This window comes from Phasianus colchicus, chromosome 4, assembly GCF_987193195.1.
Source record: "Phasianus colchicus chromosome 4, bPhaCol1.hap1.1, whole genome shotgun sequence".
Taxonomy (NCBI): domain Eukaryota; kingdom Metazoa; phylum Chordata; class Aves; order Galliformes; family Phasianidae; genus Phasianus; species Phasianus colchicus.
The window spans coordinates 39,403,300-39,422,236 of NC_143439.1; the positions used below are offsets into that span (position 1 = coordinate 39,403,300).

General features: G+C 43.0%; 1 protein-coding gene across 3 annotated transcripts in view; it reads left to right on the plus strand.

Annotated features, from left to right (window-relative positions):
• The window catches only part of ELOVL6 (ELOVL fatty acid elongase 6), a 65,879-nt gene that overhangs the window by 26,648 nt on the left and 20,294 nt on the right, over nt 1–18,937 (plus strand). For 2 of the 3 annotated variants that reach the window (XM_090139264.1, XM_031596943.2), the window contains exon 2: nt 16,431–16,562. In XM_090139264.1, the coding sequence (XP_089995390.1) occupies nt 16,431–16,562 (132 nt within the window). Of the gene's footprint in view, nt 1–12,773; nt 13,015–16,430; nt 16,563–18,937 lie in introns of those variants that run through there. The other variant, XM_090139265.1, reaches the window with a different exon arrangement.

Sequence of the window (18,937 nt, forward strand, 5' to 3'; positions counted from 1 at the left end):
GTGCAATGATGGCACACTGGGCAACATATCTGCTTTTCAGACAGCAACATGAATAAGTGTGATTATGAAGTGAGGGGTATTTTTCTCTGGTAAGACAAGCTATATACAAGTCTGGTAAACAGACATGATCAGATTTTTGAGTTGAGTATCTGATTGCAACTCAATACGTTCCATTTGAAAATTGGCAGATCATGTATTTATGTCAACTGAAATTGAAGTCTCAGCTATACAAAAAAATTGATTATTTTTTCAACAATCTTGAAACATTTTCTCAGATTCCTTCATTGCAGTGGAAGGCACAACTGTGTGCTCTTTGCTATTCAGAGCACTGTGTTTAGCCAGTGCATCTCAATGTATAAACTTATTTGCCATCACTTGAGTCAGCCCTGCGCTGCATCCTCCCCATGCCCTAGTTTGAGCCCAGATAGGGTTAACAGCACACTGAGGTTTGATTGGTGCTGAGCAATGGGGTGCGTGCCTGGAGTCAGGCCGGCCCACTTGGTGGGTCAGAGCTGCTGCCCTGATGGGGCAGAGGCAGCTGCAGGACCAGGTTGGGCTGGGCCAGGCGTATGCCGGCTGTGGCTTGGATGTGCCTGCTTTGAGTCTTGTTGCAAGAAAAACCTGTGCTAGAGTAACTGTAACGAAGGAGTTGCCCAATGCAGCTCACAGCACCAGCAACCTGACGTCAGCACGAACATGGTTTTGTGCTGTTGCCAGTGAAATGAACTGTAACAACTCTAGCTGTAGTGGGCAGGCAGAAAATGAACAGAGACATCATTTTTTTTTTTCCTTTGATAGCGAGCACCTTGCTTTTGCTTTACTTGCAATGTTTCTTAGCAGCCTGGGATCCTCTCTGCTCTCTTGAGCTGTAGCAAGACCAGGGATGCACCTGCATGTGGGCAGTGGAAGCTGCACAGCTTGATTTCCAGAGGGGAGGAAGGCCAGGTTGCAGTGATAACTCTTTCTCCCTCCCTAAAAATGGCTGTCATAAGTGTCCTTAGTTTGTAGAGGACTTAAACTAACTCCTTTGGTTGACCAAAACACTAATGGTCAGATGCATAGTTCCTTTCTTCAGATACCTTTGTTTAATTGGCCCTTGCAGAAAGGGGACACGTGGGATTTTTAGATGAGAGAGAGCTTTTTCAAATGTTTCTTTTCCGCTTACTAAGCAGTATAAAACCAACACACCCACTCAGGGAGGGGCAGCTTTGCCAATCAAGTCAGCAAAGAACAGTGTTGAACAGATCAGAATTATCGCAGGGAACCTCGGGGAAGGGAACAGACCCATTTTCCTGATGGCTGCCTATGAAGGGGTCACACAGAAGGAAAGATCACTGCATGTTTATCTGTCCCCTTAAAAAGGTTGTTTAAGGACAGGTATTGGGAGAGGGACTGGAGGGAATAAGAAATAAAGTAAGATTGTTAAAGCTATCAAGTTTGGCTGTCAGAATTATGATAGCAAATGCTGAAAACAACATTCACCAACTAACATGCAGCTTTCCCAAAGTACTCTGAACTAGAAGGAAATTTTCCATTAATGCTCTGGAGCTGTGGACCAGACCTAAGCATGTCTCTGGGAGTTGCTGCCATTTCACCATGTGCTTTGGCTGTGTTTGGCCTCCTTGCTGCTTTATTTCCCACTGGTCCAATGCAGATTAGAAGACAGATAGTAAAGACAGTTTATTACTTGATAGGCAGTAGAGCTGCTTTGCCTGCAGCATTTGAGTTTGGCTTGGAGTTGCTGAGCTGAATGTCCCAGCTGTGGAAATAGATGCTTATGCCCTAAGCAAGGGTTGTTCCCTGTTTCTCCACCCAGTAAGATGCAGCAGCCTATGCTAGTTCTGTTTTGTCTTGATATATTTATGGCCAGAGATAGAGAGCTATGTGGAAACGCACAGACTGTATTTTACCTATGTGTGAATTTATGGCTGGAAGCTGGCAGAGCTTTGGCAGCCTATTGGCTTCTCTTTCACAGGCTGTGCAAAGCACATTTCTCCACATCACCTCAGCTCTGACCTGAGATGACCTGACCTGGAGAGACAGTGTTGCTGTTCATTCCTCCTTGCTTATCTTGGTGGCCACTGTGGAGGGGGCCATGTGCCATCGGGGCAGCTCTAGGAGGTCTCTTGGTGGGTGAGACCAGCAAAGACTTGTCAGCCTAAGCTAGTGAGAACTTGGAAGTACCAATACTTCCCAGATAGATGTCAATGTCTATAATGCAGTAGCTGGGCTCCCCTTCTCACTCCTTTCCACACATATGCTGTGAACCAAACCCTGAACTCTTAACCTTGTTGTTGTTCCATTACAGTGCATAACCAGGGCCTCTGATGCAAACCAAGTGAACACGTCCCTGCTCTTGTTACAAATGTCATATTTGCAATGGGCTAAGAAATACTTCACTATTTCATTACCAGAAACACACTGTTGACAGCCAAACCAATGCAGTGATGCAGCAAAGCGTTTCAGCAAAAGAAATGAAATGACGAGGAAGCCAAGCACAGGCACAGCTCAGGCAGGTTTCTCCCCAAAGAAGTGTTTCAACACTGTGCTCTGTGTTTCCATCCAAAGTGGAGCCCTTTGAACTGTGTGAGAGCAAAGCAATGCGGAACAGTGCAGGGAGGCTGCTCTCAGGCAAACACCAGTGCTTTGGCCCCACAAAGGGATGTGAACCAAAGGGAGTAGAAGCACAGTCTCTGTAAAGAATACACTGCTTTTGTGAGTCAACCTCAGAGGAATGCAGTTTTAATTTTATCTGCATTTGGCTGAGCTGCCAGCTTTTATCCATGCAGGCCCTTGGCCTGTGCCAGTGGTAGGCTTGCTATCTGGCCCAGGACTGCAGTTGTAGAGGTCTCTGGGCTTGACCCTGGTTCCAGAGTCCTGAGAGGCCCTTGGGGCAGAGGCCCACGAGCAAATATGCAAAGGGACATGGCCACTGGGCCTGCTGGTAGCCCATCAGTGGCCCTATTCTCTTTCTGCCTGATAACTGCCGCCCTCCTTGGAATGTGGCTGGTGGAAAGGTGCCTGTACATCTCTGTTGGTACATGATGTTAAGGCTTATGAGTCTTGGTCAGGATTTCACTGTGTGCATCTGGTCCCATCACTACCTACAGCTTCTGGACAGGGGGCTGCATCAAGGAGGGTGTTGGTCTCTTCTTTCAGGTGATGAGTTAGTCATAGAATCATTGGAGTGGAAGGGACTCTTGAAAGGCCATCTAGTTCCACTCCCATATGATGAACAGGAACACCTACAGCTCCATCAGGTGCTCAGAGTCCCCCCAGCCTGACCATGGGTGTCTCCAGGGATGGAGCGTCCACCACCTCTCTGGGCAATCTGTGACAGCACCTGACAGCCTGTGTTGTCAAAAAAACTTCTCCTTATCTCCATATATCCAAGCTAAATCTCCTCTCTTTTAGTTTGAAGCCATTTCCCCTTGTCCTATCACAACACACCCTGCTGAAGAGTCTGTCCTCTTGTAGTGCCCCTTTATATGCTGAGAGGATAGGATATAAGGTAACAGCCTCAAGTTATGCCAGGAAGTCTAGATTGGACATTAGGAAAAACTTCTTCGCAGAGAGATAACCTCTGAGAGGGGGGGACAAGCATTGAGATGGGCTGCCCAGGCCAGCGGTGGAGTCTTCATCCCTGGAGATATTGAAAGGTTATGTGGACTAAGGGAATGTGACTTAGTGGTGGGACTTTGTAGGTGAGGTTAATAGTTGGACTTGGTACTGGGGGTCTTTTCCAGCCTAGATGATTGTGTGATTCCGTTATCATAATCAACAAATTCTATCCCTTTATACTGCAGGGTTTGCATTGGCATCACTTGCTTAGCAGTGAAGGAATTGCTGGAAAGTGAAGGAGAAGCATTTGCAAAATGAAGCTGCTGGATTTGTGTGCTTTGGGCCTGTGACAAGAGAGGCGAAACAATGCTGCTACCCCATGTACCATGGAGTCTTTCCTCTCCTGGTCAGTGCTCCCAGGCCGCTTTCAGCACAGTCATCCTGCAGATGCGATTTGACAGGCAGGCTTGTCCAGATCCTGAAGCAGCATCATTCAGTAAGGAACTGCAAGGTCACGCAGCCCCTCAGCCAGCCCTTAATCTTTCTCACAAGCTTGCCAATCCCTATATTTGATGCTGGCAAATGCTTCTGCACTTAGAAAGCGGAATCTTGTGAAACTTTGGTGTCAAGATGGCTGGGAATTGTCTTCCAGTTTACATGCAGTCCAGGCTGGTGTCTATGTGTTTGCTCTCTGCCAGGGAACTTACATACACCTCCTCACCTTCCCTCTTGCGTGAGAGCAAGAGCAACCTGCCAGGCTGTTTGAACAGACACCTAGAAGAGAAGCGCTGTGAGAGCCTATGTAAGGCATCGAGAGATCTTTTTATTTATTTATTTTTTTTATTTAAAGCCTCTGTAGTTAGCACACGGTGAGCATCAAGATAGTCTTTCAGAGCTTGTGAGCTGAGCCACCTGCTGTGTTTGTTTTGATAGCTTTGTCCCAGCCTGTGTGATAGAGACTGTCTCACTGCTTTTCTTAGTAGTTTATCGTTGAATATGAATACAAAAATCCTCAATCTTTTAAAACACTTGCTCCCTTCCCCCCCCTCCCAAATTAACCAAGGCTGAAAAGTAGCACAGTGCTTAAGCAGAGACAGCAAGACCTTTTTCCATCCCTAGAAATTGAAATGGCTTGCTGAGGCAGCCATGTTTTTGTTTTTTTTTAAATGTAAGGAGGTGTGTTTCCTTTTCACTTGTTAATTACAAAAGAAAATCAGTCAAGGAGAGCCTCGTTAAACAAGTCTGGCATTGAAGGAGAGAAAGAAAGAGAAGAAAAGGCCGTGCCTTTACTCTGTAGCTGGCTGACCTGACTCAGAGCCACAACCTGAATTTGATTTCCTTCAGATTTGTGTTTCCACATTTTTCCTGTTTTTTTTTTTTTTTTTTTTTTTCTCTCAGTCCAGCCCTGGCAGCTTCTGAAGGGATGTCTTGAGCCCCCAGTCACACCATGGAGAAGACAGCTTAGTAACTAGGTGTCAGGCATTGACTTATCACAGGTAATGCTCATGAAGCAACTCATGTCCTCTCTCTGGCAAGTGGCTGCGGTGACTTTCACTTTTCCTTTACCCCAACCCCCTCAGAGGCAAGTGTTTCCCTAGCCTAGTTTCTGTCTTTGCCTTATATTTCTCTGGGCAGAAGCAGAGATTGATTTCAAGTATTTGCTGCATGGTCTGTCCTTGCAGAATACTTGAAGAGCTGAACAGTTTCATGCTGGGCTTCACTGTGCTTGGGGGAAGAGTTACAGGTTTGCTCTCAAACTGTGCCTATAGAGGAACCATTTGATAAATTTTGCTGGGGAAAAAACATAATAGCTTCACTGGTCACTGCAGCATTCTGGTCTTCTTGGATTTGAGGAGCTGGGGATATAGGGAGTTTCCCAGGAGAGTTCATGCTGTCTGGCATAGCAGGATAAGCCAGCATCTCTTGGGCTGTATTCTGGCACCTTTCAGTTATATTAGCCGCAGGATGATTAAGATTCCTACTGGGACATTTTCTTTTTAGCTACAGGGCATATAAAATGATTTAAAATACCTCTGTACACCATGGTGGGTAAGAGAAGCTTGAGGTCATTTCCTTCATTCCTCAATTGAATGATTGCAGACACTAAATTCAAATAGGCCCATCATTGCTGGCTCTTTTTATTATTAATTACAGTAGAAATTCTTTGGTCCCCAGGAGCTTCCAAGCTCTCACATTGCCTCTTGTCATTTTCAGAGTTTAGAAGAGCTGACAGAGCCAATTCATCTTCTTGAGACTTCTCAGAAGTGTGTGAGTTGAGCCCACAATATGAGCTCCAAGTTTAGCCTAATCATTTGAATATCATTCTACTCCCCCCCTCCAAAAAAAAAAAAAAGTTTACAGTCTCCCTTTGAGTGCAAACTTATTAGTGCTTTTGGTTAAATCTCTACTATATACAACTGAATTCCAGCACACTGACCTATTTGGCTCATGAAACCATTTTCTTTAATTAATATTCAATGGGATCATTTAGCATGTTCCTGTAGTATTATTAACAGTCTTATTTGGTTATTATGGATGCACTCGACACTATTTAATGGGAGTGAGTGGTAAGAAGTGGGACTCATTCTTCCTGCCATTCAAGCAAAGGGAAGCACTGAGGAGATGCTCTGGGGTGTTGGGTGTATACTTGCACAGTCTTTAAATGCACATCAGAAGAAAGGAATATCTGCAGACTTAAGCAGTGCAGGCTGGTAGGGCTGTGACTGAAGTTGCCTGTTGCCTGGCTGGTGGCCCTGTAACTCCCTTGTTTTATGTAGGGCAAAAGCTCCCGGGGTGAGGCAGGATGGGTGGAGCACAGGTTGCAGCCTGGATCTGACACTCTTTAGAAATGTGGGTGAGAAGCTCAGCCACAGGAACATGGCCTTCATTGCAAGGCCTTTCTCTTCCATACCTTCTTCTGTATGCTCAGTCACATTGCTCAGACCCCTCTGCACACCCAGTCACTTGCTGGAAACATCTTCTGATGTCCAGGTGTAGCTGCAGTACTATGGCATCAGCCAATTACTTTTTGCTTTTGAATATGAAAGGGGTGAGATGCAGGGACACATGCATGTTTGTAAGTTGTTGTGGATATGGGAGGCGGGAAAGAAAAATAAAATGAGAAAACACTGAGATGGGGAGGGAATGGCATGGATTCTTAAGAAAGGAGTAAATTCTTTCCACTTGGTGTTTTGAACTTGAGACAGTAGTGAAAGCTTGGTCTGAACAGGGTAATTGTGAAACTCCTTGATCTGCATTTATACTGCTCTTAGTCTTAATAATCTCAAAGGAGGCTACAGCTGAGGGGAAAAAGAGAAAGGGAAGCAGTAAACGTAGGCAAACTGCCATTTGCTCTAGGGTATCAGGAAAGTGGAAAAACTTGTTGAATGCACATTGTTACACATTTTTCTCTGGGAGCTTGTGTTAGCTCCACAGCAAACATGCAGTTGCGTTGATCATTACCAGCCTCAAAGAGATAGCATTTGCCTTTCCCAGGGAGAGAAACTTGTAAAAGCATGCTATTGTTAGTGTGTGTGCAGAGCAGTTGCACAGAAACTTGAGCGCCCGGTCGGTGCAGGCTGGAAGGTGCTGGGATGGCGCTGCTTTGGGCAAGGGAAGGTTGTTGTGTTGCCTCCCAGATCCTACATACAGCTGCCAAGGAAGCATCAGAGCATCCCTGCACTAGGCATTAATGAAAATAGGTTTGTGTATAGTTACTGCAGCTGCTCATAGCTTGACACAAGCAGTGGACAGGTGCAGGAGACATGGGTTTACTGGTGTCTTGTAAAAGTCATCTGGAAGAAAGTGGTAAGTATAGGTGATGAGAATAAACGGGTACATAGCACCTTCTGTATGATATAAAAGTTTATTGAGGAGTACCCTGGCTCTTTACTAAACCAGACTTTTCTTCACCTCTGTATAAGCCCTAAGTTAGTAAGCCTGCCCTGGAGTGAAACCCAACAGTTACAGAGAAAATCAGTGGTGGAAATTCAATTAAGAAAAGTGATAGCAAAAGGAATATCTATGGAGATGTAAAACAGATTTTGGTTATGTGACCTTTGGGAAAAAAGCAAAGGTTGGATCACCTATTTCCTACTTTTGTGGGAGACTGCTTTCTATTTTAAAACATCTGAAGTGGTATCACTGACATGCCAGCAGGCTTTCTTCTTCGTTTACAGTAATTTGTTGTTTATTCCCCTTAGTCACCGAGGTCATTAAATTCTGAAGGTGGTATTTGAATTGTTTGAAAGCATTTTTATTTCCTTCTGTTGGAGCTGTGTGCCAGTCACTGCTCCCTCCTGGTCATGCTGGTTTTCCTTTGTGCAGTGTCATGTGTGCAGCCTCTTCCACCCTGGCCCAGATTCCTTTCCTTTTGGCACTTCCTATGTTCCAACAGGTCCTCTGCGACCAGGATTTGGCAGAAACCAGGATTTGAACCTCTCCATGTGTACACAACACTTTAATATTATGCTTGCTAATCCTATAGTAACCTGGGCTCTTTGTACTGCGATGGAAAGTGAAATACTGCTAAGCAGTTTAGGATCCCATCTAATTAGGTGAGGCGGCAACTAAGGGCAGGGAACAGTCATGCTCTCATGGTTGGAAGCGAAAAGAAAGACCCCAGCTTTTCAGCCAGGCCAAGCTGGCATGTCCCATCACCTCTAAAGGGAGACGTGGGCGCCTGCCTCAGGCACAAAGCTTTAGGAAGGGGTGAAAAGCCCAAATGAGCTGTCATCAACTTACTGCTGACAGGATATAGATAAGCCACATTAATACTGTGTACTTTGTACTGCCTTGTGCCACTCCTGCCGGTTTATGCCTATTGCTACAGGCTGGTTCAGGACTGCAAACAGGATGTTTGCCAAAAATGCCTGAAAAACAACCTGGCTGTAGGAGTAATTGGGGAAGGGGTGCTGGGGATCACAGACGTTTACTATGTTCCTGCCCAGTCTTCATTTCCACTGCAGGCTTTAGGAGTGTCATCCGGCCTGTTACTTTCTGAGCTGGCTACTGAGAAGTGCAACCATAAGGAGAAAATTACTTCCACTGGTTTACCATTGGCAGTATTTCTCAGGGTGTTGTACGTTTTCTTCTCAAATAAGTTTAGCTGGATTCAGGCTAGCTTGCCTCTTCCTTGCCTTTATCTTTGTAATGTACTGTTTTAAAGGCACTGATTTCAGGTAGAACAGTTCTGGATTTAAGGAGGAGACTATAAGTCATGACTGATGACAGGAGAATTGCAACAGATAGAAAGTACTCAAAAATGAATTAATGTATTAGTCCGAGAGTGGAAGCCTCTGCTAGGAATAAAAGCATAAAATTCTTACATATGTAGTGAAGAAGTTTAGTTCCTGAAAATGTTACTCGGTAACTATTACTTAGCCAGCTAACACATTCCCTGCTGGGGGACGTGTTGGACAAGAGGAAGAGCATCGTGTCATAAGGAGGCAGTAACATGGAAACCTGCCTTGTGGTGGCTCTGAACTTCTTCCTGCTGCTGGAAAACATTTTTCCAACCTGTTACCCAGTTGGTAAAAGAGTGAGTGGCTGTTTGGAAGGGCTTTTTGTTTTAGAGATACGGTTGAAAAGATGCAAGATATCACCTTTTTTTTTTGGTGTGTGTGTGTGTGTGTGTGTGGATTCTGTTGGTTTCCTTTAGTTAAGAATTGAGTTCAGGTTTGCTGAGCTTTTCCATTGGCTTCCTTTGTCACTTGATCACACAGCAGTAGACAAAGGCCAGATATCTTGAGATTTTATTAGATACTTCAAGCAATCTTTGCCATCGTGCATCAAAGCATACTGCAGGACCAGTCAGAACTGGTAGTTGTTCTCCAGGTTGGCCTGATTTTTCTTCACTGATGGATGATGGAAATGATTCCTTCATTTCCTTCTCGGCTCAAATATTTTTTTTGTGAGCTCTGTTGTCCCCCTCCTCCTCCACAGAGCAATGAGCTTTTACAGGCTTTGAAAGCAAGTCGTTTTACTCTGCAGCTCCGCTACAGAGATGTCACTGGCACCGGTGTCTCCTATTAATCAGACCTGAGCCACAGAATGGCATTGCTGGCTTGCTCAGGTCCGTCTCTCTGGGTCTCAGCCTTTAGATGAGGAGTAGAAGAGTATGTAGGTCATTCTAATTTGTTGTGCTTTTCAGGCATCCCTTCAGCTTGGTTTCCTCAAGGAGAATTTAATTTTTGCCAGCACTGAAAGAGTTACAAAGTGATCCTGTACATAAGGTGGTCCCCAAGCCTGACATATAAAGGCTTATTTGTACATGGCTTGTGGCTGCCCTGTTTCTAAGGCTACGCTCTGCTCCAGAGGAGAATCCTGTGTCTCTTTTGACTGGGTACGTGCTCAGAAATGTTTTGTTTGTTTGTGTTTTGCAATCCAGTAGCAATTGAGGCAACATCATTTTGAGGTAGTATTGCAGAAGGCTGAAAGGAATGTCTTTTAGAACAGACTGAAAAACTTGGTTGCAATCACTGCATTTTTCATGTTTTGGGTCCGTCCCCCCCCCCCCCCCCCCGCTTTTAACAATTGCTTTTTTGAATTGTTATTTTTATTCTCAATATTTTGGGGGATCCAAAAGTCACTACTTCCAAGGATACTTACAAGCTGCACTTGCAGTGGTAGAGATAGCTGACCTGCATGTGCAGGGATGTATGTAGTGTTAGCAAAGTCCGGCTGATCTGTTATTTCCAGTGTTGCATCGTGTCCTGTCAAATAAATAAATGTCTGTCCCCAAAGCACTGACTAAAGCAGCACTTGTCTATATAAATAACATTCAGAAATTGCTGCGAGGGGTCTTGCTGGATCTGTAGGTCTTACGTTGATGTAATACTTAAATATAAACTCATTACATTTTGTAATCATTGATTGTTTTGATCAGATGAAGCAGATCAAAGGAGTGGGGCAGTAGGAGATCTAGTTATTTTCAAGCTGTGTCTGTATAACATAACTTCACTTGTATCATCATTAATTGCTTCCAGGTGACATCTCGGTACAAATAGAGCAGCTTTAACCGGGAGAGATGTAGGTCAGTAGTCCCCAAGTTCACTTGCTGTTGAGCTTGTTTACTAGCTCCAGGTTTTTATTGTAGAGGCCAGAGGTTTAAATTTGCATTGATGAAATTAAGAGTGAAAGTACTGTACCTTTTCATCAGAGCTGCAGTGCTCTGACCTACATTGGCTTCTTTGCTCTCTGCCATCTCTCCAGCAGCTGCCTAAAGGCCTATCAAAGCCTGGTGGGTTCAGGGGGACACTGCTTTCATCACCTCTTTTAACCATTAAAATTCTTAGCATTAAGTAAGTGTGTATACAATGAGTTTAGCCAAGGTTCCCATTGGAGAGGAAGCTTCTCTGACTACATCAGCAACCATGAAGACTCTTAACAGGGCCAAGGATGGCCATTGTTTTGCCAGTACATTCCTATGAGTCAATTTGTAGTTCTAATGCTGTAAATCTTGGGCCATTATAGTAGTTATTTATGATCAGCATCGGCAATGAGGTCAGATGCTGGCCTGTCCTTAAGGAAGAATGGAGATGCTGGAGATATGTACATGGACTCTAGCAGAGGCTGAATGCTGTCACCTGGGATACCAGCAGAATGTGAGGACATCCAGCCTGCCAGGCTGAGATTTCCATTGCTACGCTAGGTAAAGACATCCAGAAGACTGCCATCACTGCAAGCACACTGTCACCTACTATCTCATTAGGAGGGTCCCTGCTCACAGCACAACTTAGAAGTGGAGGAAATCTGGGACAGAGCCCAGGATAAAGCTGATTTGCCTTCAGGGATAATAAACTTTTGGCAATTGGTTTCAATACCCACAGTTCTTGGGATTTTGTTTTCTGCATTGCTTTCGACTTGAGGAGTAATTTTTCTCTCATGACATTGCAGATATTTGGGATTGTAGCTTATATGCTTTAAGGGTTTGTAGTTTGTTTCATTAAGCTTATAAGATAACAAAGACCAAGGGATTTCATGTTCTTTACAACTGAGTTTGACTATTCTATCTAAAACATTTTCCATGAATTTTAACTTCATTTTAGCACCTTTACACCTCTCTAACATTTCCCCTGCAAAAGGAAAGCAAATTATAAGGTTCCCTGTTGTTGTTTTCTTCCCTAGCTGCATTCACTTTAGTTTATGGCTAACAAGGAGGATGTGGCCCCTCACTCCCTGACCCTACCTCCCCAGGAGCAGTGCCCACACAGGCTGGTGATGGGGAATGAATCTGTAGGTAGGCACCCAGCTGGATCACAGATGCTTGTGTTTCTGTGGTAAACCACAAAAAAATGTTCAGTTCCCTTTAAACCAAGCAGCTTTTCCAATGGATTTGAGCCTGTGGATTGAGGATGCGGTTTCTGTATGTTGATAATGCCATAAATGTGATGATGGATATAAGACCCCAGTGAAAAGGCAGCTGTAGGGATAGTGGACTCTGCCTGGGACTTGTTCTGGGATTCCTCTTCTCTTGCCCTGGCAGAGAGGTGCAGGGAGGGCTGCCCTGGCTGCTGGGATGAACAGCCCTCACATATCCAGCAGTGCCCCTTACAGGGGTGTTAGAGGTCTGAGCACTCCTTGAGAGGCAAGATTTGGAAATCAGATGATTATTCTGAGATGTATCCCTGTTTACATTCCAGTAGCCTGTGACGTCAAAGAGTGTCATTGGTGAGTCACCTATCGCATGTCTGACTCGCCCTGTCTGCTCTAAATATAAATGTCAAAAGATGGCTAGGCTGTAGGAGTAAACTGGTCTGTGTTGCCATGTGCATTTTGGGCTGGTCTTTGTCTTCTGCATTTCACTTTTTCTCCTTTATGAGGGCTGGTATGGTCAATGGGAAACAAAGGCAGCAGTGCCAGCTCTCAGACTGTGTTTCCATGCACACATCTGACACATCGCTTCTTTTTGTGCTGGGTCTGTCAGGGCTGAATCTGAGAAGAGGGAGAGAAAGGGTTGCTTTGACAGCGTTTTTGAAGTAGACACCCTGAGAGACTGTGAAGCATTTTCACACCGTTTTTTTTTTTTTTTTGTACACGCAAAATGTACAATACTTACACAAGCCTCCAAGACAAAGTTCCTTTGCCAAGGCTGCTAGTGGACCATGGTCATGGAGACACTTGTGTGATTTATGCTGCTGTAGCAGAAATGCTATGCCACAGCCTAAACCAGTGATTGAGCACCTGGTGGGAAGGCAGGGCCAACCCAGGGGAGCTCAGGTGCATGCAAGGTACCAGAAGGGGTGGAGCCAGGATCCACTCCTTCCCAGACCTAATTTAAGGGCTTGCTGCATTTGAGCTTGTCCTTTTTTGCTGCAGCTGAAGACTTTGCTACTCCGCTATTATCACTGTACTTTCTATCATGTTATGGTATTACAGTTGCTTTAGGCTCTCAAGGTTGGAGTTTTAGTAATAGACACAACTGGTTTCTTTGTTGAAAGCTGGAAGAAGCAGGTAAGGAAGGTGTCAGGTCTTTCATCTTACCAAGCTTTTTTGTTTTGTGTGTGTGTGTTTCTTTTTAGTGAAATGTGTTTTTTTTGTAAATGCTGATGAAGAATGCAACAAGGAAAACATCAGGACCCTGAAACTGCCTCTGCTCTGGCTATTGGGATGTGGTTGTGGTTGGTTTTTTTTGTTTTTTTTTTTTGACTTGTTGCACTGCCTTTAACTGCTTATGCAGAAGTGGTAATGAATTTAAGGATGAGGTTTGCGTGCGGAAAGTAAATACATCTTTATAAAAAGCATGTCTAAAAAACTATAGGAGGTAAACTGAATCGGATAACCCTGCTTCACTTTACTGTGCCCCTGCTGAGTGCCATAACAGGGCTAATTCTGTGTTACCTTATAGGGAGTAATTCAAAGATCGGCGAAGGTTGTCCTTTGTGTGTTTTTGTAAGGATTTCCATAACAGTTAAGGAAAATTCTTTGAAGGTATTAAATTCTATATATCTTTATCAGTTTCCTCATTAGTATCAGAAAGCTCTACAACAGTGGCTCAGGCTGCTATTTTCAGAATAAGAAAGTGACAACAGTGCATCTGGGCTGCAAACACCTTGTCGGAGGCACTGCAATGTTTAGAGTAATCTCACTTCACATCACAGATGCCAGATTGGCTTGTGCTGCTGTATGTGAGGCTCATCGCAAGGCCTTGGGCTGTTATTTTTGAATGCTATGTCATTTCTTCTATTTTCAGTGTTTTTTAAATCACTTCTTTCTGCCTCTCTCTTCTCAATTTTGCTTCTTTTCCTTCTCTTCTTTCCTGTCTCTGTTGCTCTAACAGGCAGCAAATCTAATGAAGGATGTGAGCCTCTGGAAAGTGTATAAGTATGCAAACCTTCTATAAAAAATAAAATCTCACTTTGATTTACACAATGCAGAGGGTCAGTCAAACACTGTAGGCTGTGTTCCAGCTGAAGGTAGTACTGTAGCCTGTCCCTGCTTTAGAATTTTTATGAGACAGTGAATGAAGCACTTTGTGCAGTGTTGGCAGCTTGAGTCTATTAGTATTAGTCTATTTAGGTGAGGGATGCCACCTGCGTTTTCAACGTTTCTCTTTTCACAGGAATGTTCAGACAGAGCAGGGCATCTTACAGCTCCTCTAGAAAATTCCTCTGCCTCCCTTCTGGGGGAACAAGCTGGCAGCTTTCTACAGCAAGATATGGAGTTGTATTCAGTATAGATAGTACTTAGTCCCTGAAGTCTGAAAATGTAGGAAGGTGGGAGACAACTGCGAGAAACAGAAATGTCAGAAAAATGTGGAGGATTTGGCAGCCTTGTCTTTATGTCTGCTGTGTTACCCTGAAGAACAGTGTTGACTACAAACACATGAATGTGCTAGCATTGAAGCTAATGGATGTGAGTCTGCCACAGAGTTACGTGGGGGTTGGATTTTTTCTAAGCTTCAAGGTTGTTGTTATTGTTCTGCTTTATTTAATGTCTCTACAGAAAGCAGTAATGAAAAGTTGCAGTGCTGTTGAATGACCCCAAAACTCTGTCTTTAAAAAGCCTCATTTGGTATGAGCCCTCTTTGGCTAAAAGCGCGTCAGATATAATTGAGTGCTGTGAGATTGCTGTTGCTTTGTATCTCCAGTCCAGGAACCAGTCTGTAGTCATGAATCTCTCATGGATGCCTATCACAAAATTATTGCTAGGAGGCTGGGTAACATCAATCTAATGCTGTTTAACAGATTAATAAGAGTACATACTTCTGCAATTCCTTTGTAACCGTATCACCTGGACTTACCAGTCCTTTATCTGCTATTATGCTGCAGAGTGTGGAAAATTCTAAGACCTTTGGCTGGCAAAAGTAAAGTTATCAAAAGTCATCAGGAGTCATCGAAAATAAAAATAAATTGCATTCAAAGTCAAACTAATCCTCCTTCAGTATTGTTCTTCTCTCTGTAAGAAATAGGTGCCACCTCACTCCTTGTCTGAAGCAGCTTCCAGCTGCTCTCTGCATCACATCATGCAAGCATTCACACCTCATGTCTAGTACTGCCAGCACCGAGCTGTGTGCAACGGGAATGCTGTTTGCAATCACTGCAGACAATGCTGAACTCATTAAGAAGCTAGTAAAGTGACCTAAAATTAATCTGTTCTAATTAGTGTAATCTGGCTCTTGACCTTATTCAGCTGACTGAACTCACAAGAAATAATTTCAGTTATAAGGACTAAAATGAAATATCACCTAGTGTGAATTATTTTGGTGTATCTTGCTGAGGAAGAAAGAAGTCCAGTACAGTTATGAAGACAACAGTGTTCCTTCTTTCTGTGTCAGGAGGGACGTGAGATCTTGTTGCTTGCTGTCACCTTTCCTGGGATATTGATAAAATAGTTGGCTTTCTTGAAAGTGTGTGTGTGTGTGTGTGTGTGTCTTTCCTTTAGGGATTCAGAAAGAACCAACACCTCCTGATGCAAAGCCATATTCCACTGATATTATTGTATATAATAATATATATAACTATATAGTATATAATTATATACAATAATATAGAGAAAATAGAGAAAATCTGCTAATAAATAAAGCCACCTAGTCAGGCCACCATTAGAGCTGTACATTAATGGTGTTTTACTCTGCATAATATAGTGATGTGTGGGGAAAAAATCCCAGACTGAGTCCGTTTCTGACATCCAGTGGTTGATTTGCAATGAATTATAGTACCAGAGTTCAAATGTTTGCTGATTATTGCTGAGCCGGGCTACTGTCAGGCATTTTAAAAAATTAAAGCTTGCAGTTTAACCAGTATCACTGAAGTTCCTCAGCAGAGCACTGCATGACCTGTCAGCACATTCACTGGAGTTCCCACAGTGGCAGTTGTAAGCAGGGCATGACATAGCATCATTGCAGCTTAACGGGGCTGTTGACCTCTTGCATCTGGTGGGAGAGCCATACTGCCTGGAAATGTTCAAGATCTTTGAGTATCTGTTTGTAAGAAACAGTGGGAAACAAAATTGCCAAGTACCAGGAAATAGGATATGAAAATAACAAACAAGTCACAAAACCTCATGAAGCATTCACCTTGTGCTTGTGGAAGGTAGAGGACTGCATGAGCTCTCTAGTGTCTATTCTGATCTTCACAGAAGATCAGTCTTTGTAAACTGAAGAAGACAGAGAGCTAAATGTGGCTGTCCTTTGGGGGAGAACTACCCCAGGGTCAGTTTTGCTTGAGGTAATACCTGGACCTATATGCTGGTGTGTAGATTTCTACAAGAACAGAAATCTCTACTGGGCTGCAGGGATGTCTTCTGCAGAGTTTCCTTTCAAGGAAACACATAAGTACTTAGCAGTTATGTCCAGCTGTGACTCTGCTATCTATCTGATACTAATTCAGTTCTTGACAGGTGTTTTTTTGTTTGTTTTTGTTTTGCAGGAAGAAATCTTTTCTATTTTCAGCACTGTACGCTGCCTTCATATTTGGTGGTCGGCACCTAATGAATAAACGAGCAAAATTTGAACTGAGGAAACCACTAGTGCTCTGGTCCCTGAGCCTGGCTGTCTTCAGGTAGGTGCTCCTTCTCATCAGCTGCTTTCAACAGTAGTCTCTGAAAAGGGTTTTGGTTTTGTAAGGTTTAACAGCAGTGCTAGTATAGCAACGATCTTGCCCAGAAGTGGCCTTTCTTTAGTGCTGCTTCCCAAGGTTATGTCCTAGTCCAATCCTCACAATTTAAATGGTCCCCTTTGACTTGCCAGATCATACAGCATTCAAAGAGGGGAGAAATCAGTAATGCTCTTGGAGAGCAAAGGTGAAAAAGAAAGTGAGGACAGGAGAAAGAGCATGAATCATTGCAATAAATTTACCATGCAAACTACAAATGGAAATAAACGAATTAGGATGCTAGTCTTGTTCTGATTTGCTAGTTGGCATTACATTTATATGGGTGCATATACGGAATATTTAATTGAGGTTCTAACCTCTATTACAGTGAGATAAACCTGGGCCACTGTGACTGAGGTCAGAATTCGGCTTCTGGTTATTCCATCAGAAGTGAAGAGCTTACAAATACAGCAAATGGGTGGCTCCACAGCAAAAAGGCTCTGTTTTAGTGATGGACAGCTTTAATTGTGTGTTTCTTGTATATCACTGAGTAAAGGGAAATCAGGTTCACATTCTTGATAGTTTACTCTACAGTATAGAAAACATTTGTAAACAAATATCTAACACTGATACCAGTATCTTTTTCTAGTATCAGTATAATTACTGATTTGAATAGTTCACAAGTACAGAAAGCATGTTTGCATACTGAGCAGCCATGAACGTTGAATTATTTTTCACAGGATGGGGGTATTTTAGGCTGAGAGTTTCTAAAGAGTAAATCGAAGTGGGAATAGAGAAGTCTAATTATTTTGCCTTGTTATGTTTATTTATTTCCTTTCTTCTCAGAATCATTCTATCACACTGGCATCTCCTAAAACTCTGGTGAGGAAAAATAAATTACATTTTTCACTTATCTCATTCAGCTGGAACATGCTACCTGTAGAACTTCAAACTATGTTTACTTGATTTTAATAATTTAAAGATTTCTAAAATAATAAAATAAAAAGCTTTGATCATTCTGGGGTAACTGAGAGCAATTTCTAACACTGAAAATTTACTGTTTTTGTTTTATGGCATTTGGTGCTGTGCCTCTGGATATGTGTCTAACGTCATTTTGTTGTTACTGTCCTGTGCACAGCTGCCAGTTCAGCAAGTGCTGAATTACTTCTTAGGTGACGCATCATTTGTGAATCAGTTTGTAAAGTGATCTGTAGCCAGCTGGATCCCTAAGTATATATTCCAATTATACTTTGTTATTGAGCATAGCTAGTAGAAAGAAGCTGATGTATGCAGAGAGGTTGTAGTTTATTTCCTGACCTGCAGGCAGGACACACAACTTCATAACTGTGCTTCAAAGAGGGTCACTAGCATGATTTTTAAAGTCATGTTGCTTTGAGGTGACTCTGTGCCTGACATGCACAGCGTGGGGCTTGTAAGTAATTTCACTGATTAGTTACTTCTCAAAAACAAAGCAATGCGGTAACCAACAAATAGCAGCAGTGTGCGCTATGGTGTGAAAGTGCTGTGTAGGTGGACTGAGAACATTCAGACTTTGAAATCAACATGTTCATTACTTGATAGCTGGAGTTTCCCATCGTAATCACATGAAATAGCTAATGCACAGTCTGTAGTAGCTGATGGGGAAGTCTGTGTGAAATCTAAAATGTGGTTTTCACCTTTGTGAAGCATCATGCTGCCAGAATGAACACTCCAGAGTCACTCCCAACTTTATTGACTCTGTAGCCAGCTGTACTAGACTTTGACTGCTATAAGCTTTGCAAGGAACTTGAATTTTACTTTCCAAGAGACTTATTTTCTGGCTCCTTTCATGATGAGGTGTTTCATTTGCACATACTTGATATGAAAGATATTCCTGCTTCCTCTGAAGGTAAACTTGGATAGATTTAGATGCTGTTGTTTTAATTGTAGACTTACTACAGATCCAGGAAAATACTCTTCAATTTTAAAATTCTTCCTCGTTAGCTTTATGGGCTGTTGAAATACTATGACTTTTACAATACCTTTAAGAAATGCTGAGTAAAGTACTTCTGTTGTGAGCAGTCGTAGTGAGGAAGAAAAGCCTGCCTAGAGAGCCCTCAGTATTTTCCTTAGCCTCAAGGTCAGAGCAAGACTTTTTTCCAGAGTCCTTGTTTATCTCTCTGCTTGCACTCCTACCATTTTTACCTACTGCAAATATCCTCAGAAATAGTAACACTTAGCAGAGGCTGGAAAAATGGCGTTCTGGACTTAAAAAAAAAAAAAAAAAAAAAAAGCTCCACAAAATTGCTTGCCAGGCAATGACATGGCCCTCCTTCACAATGTATTCTGCACGCCTTGCTCTT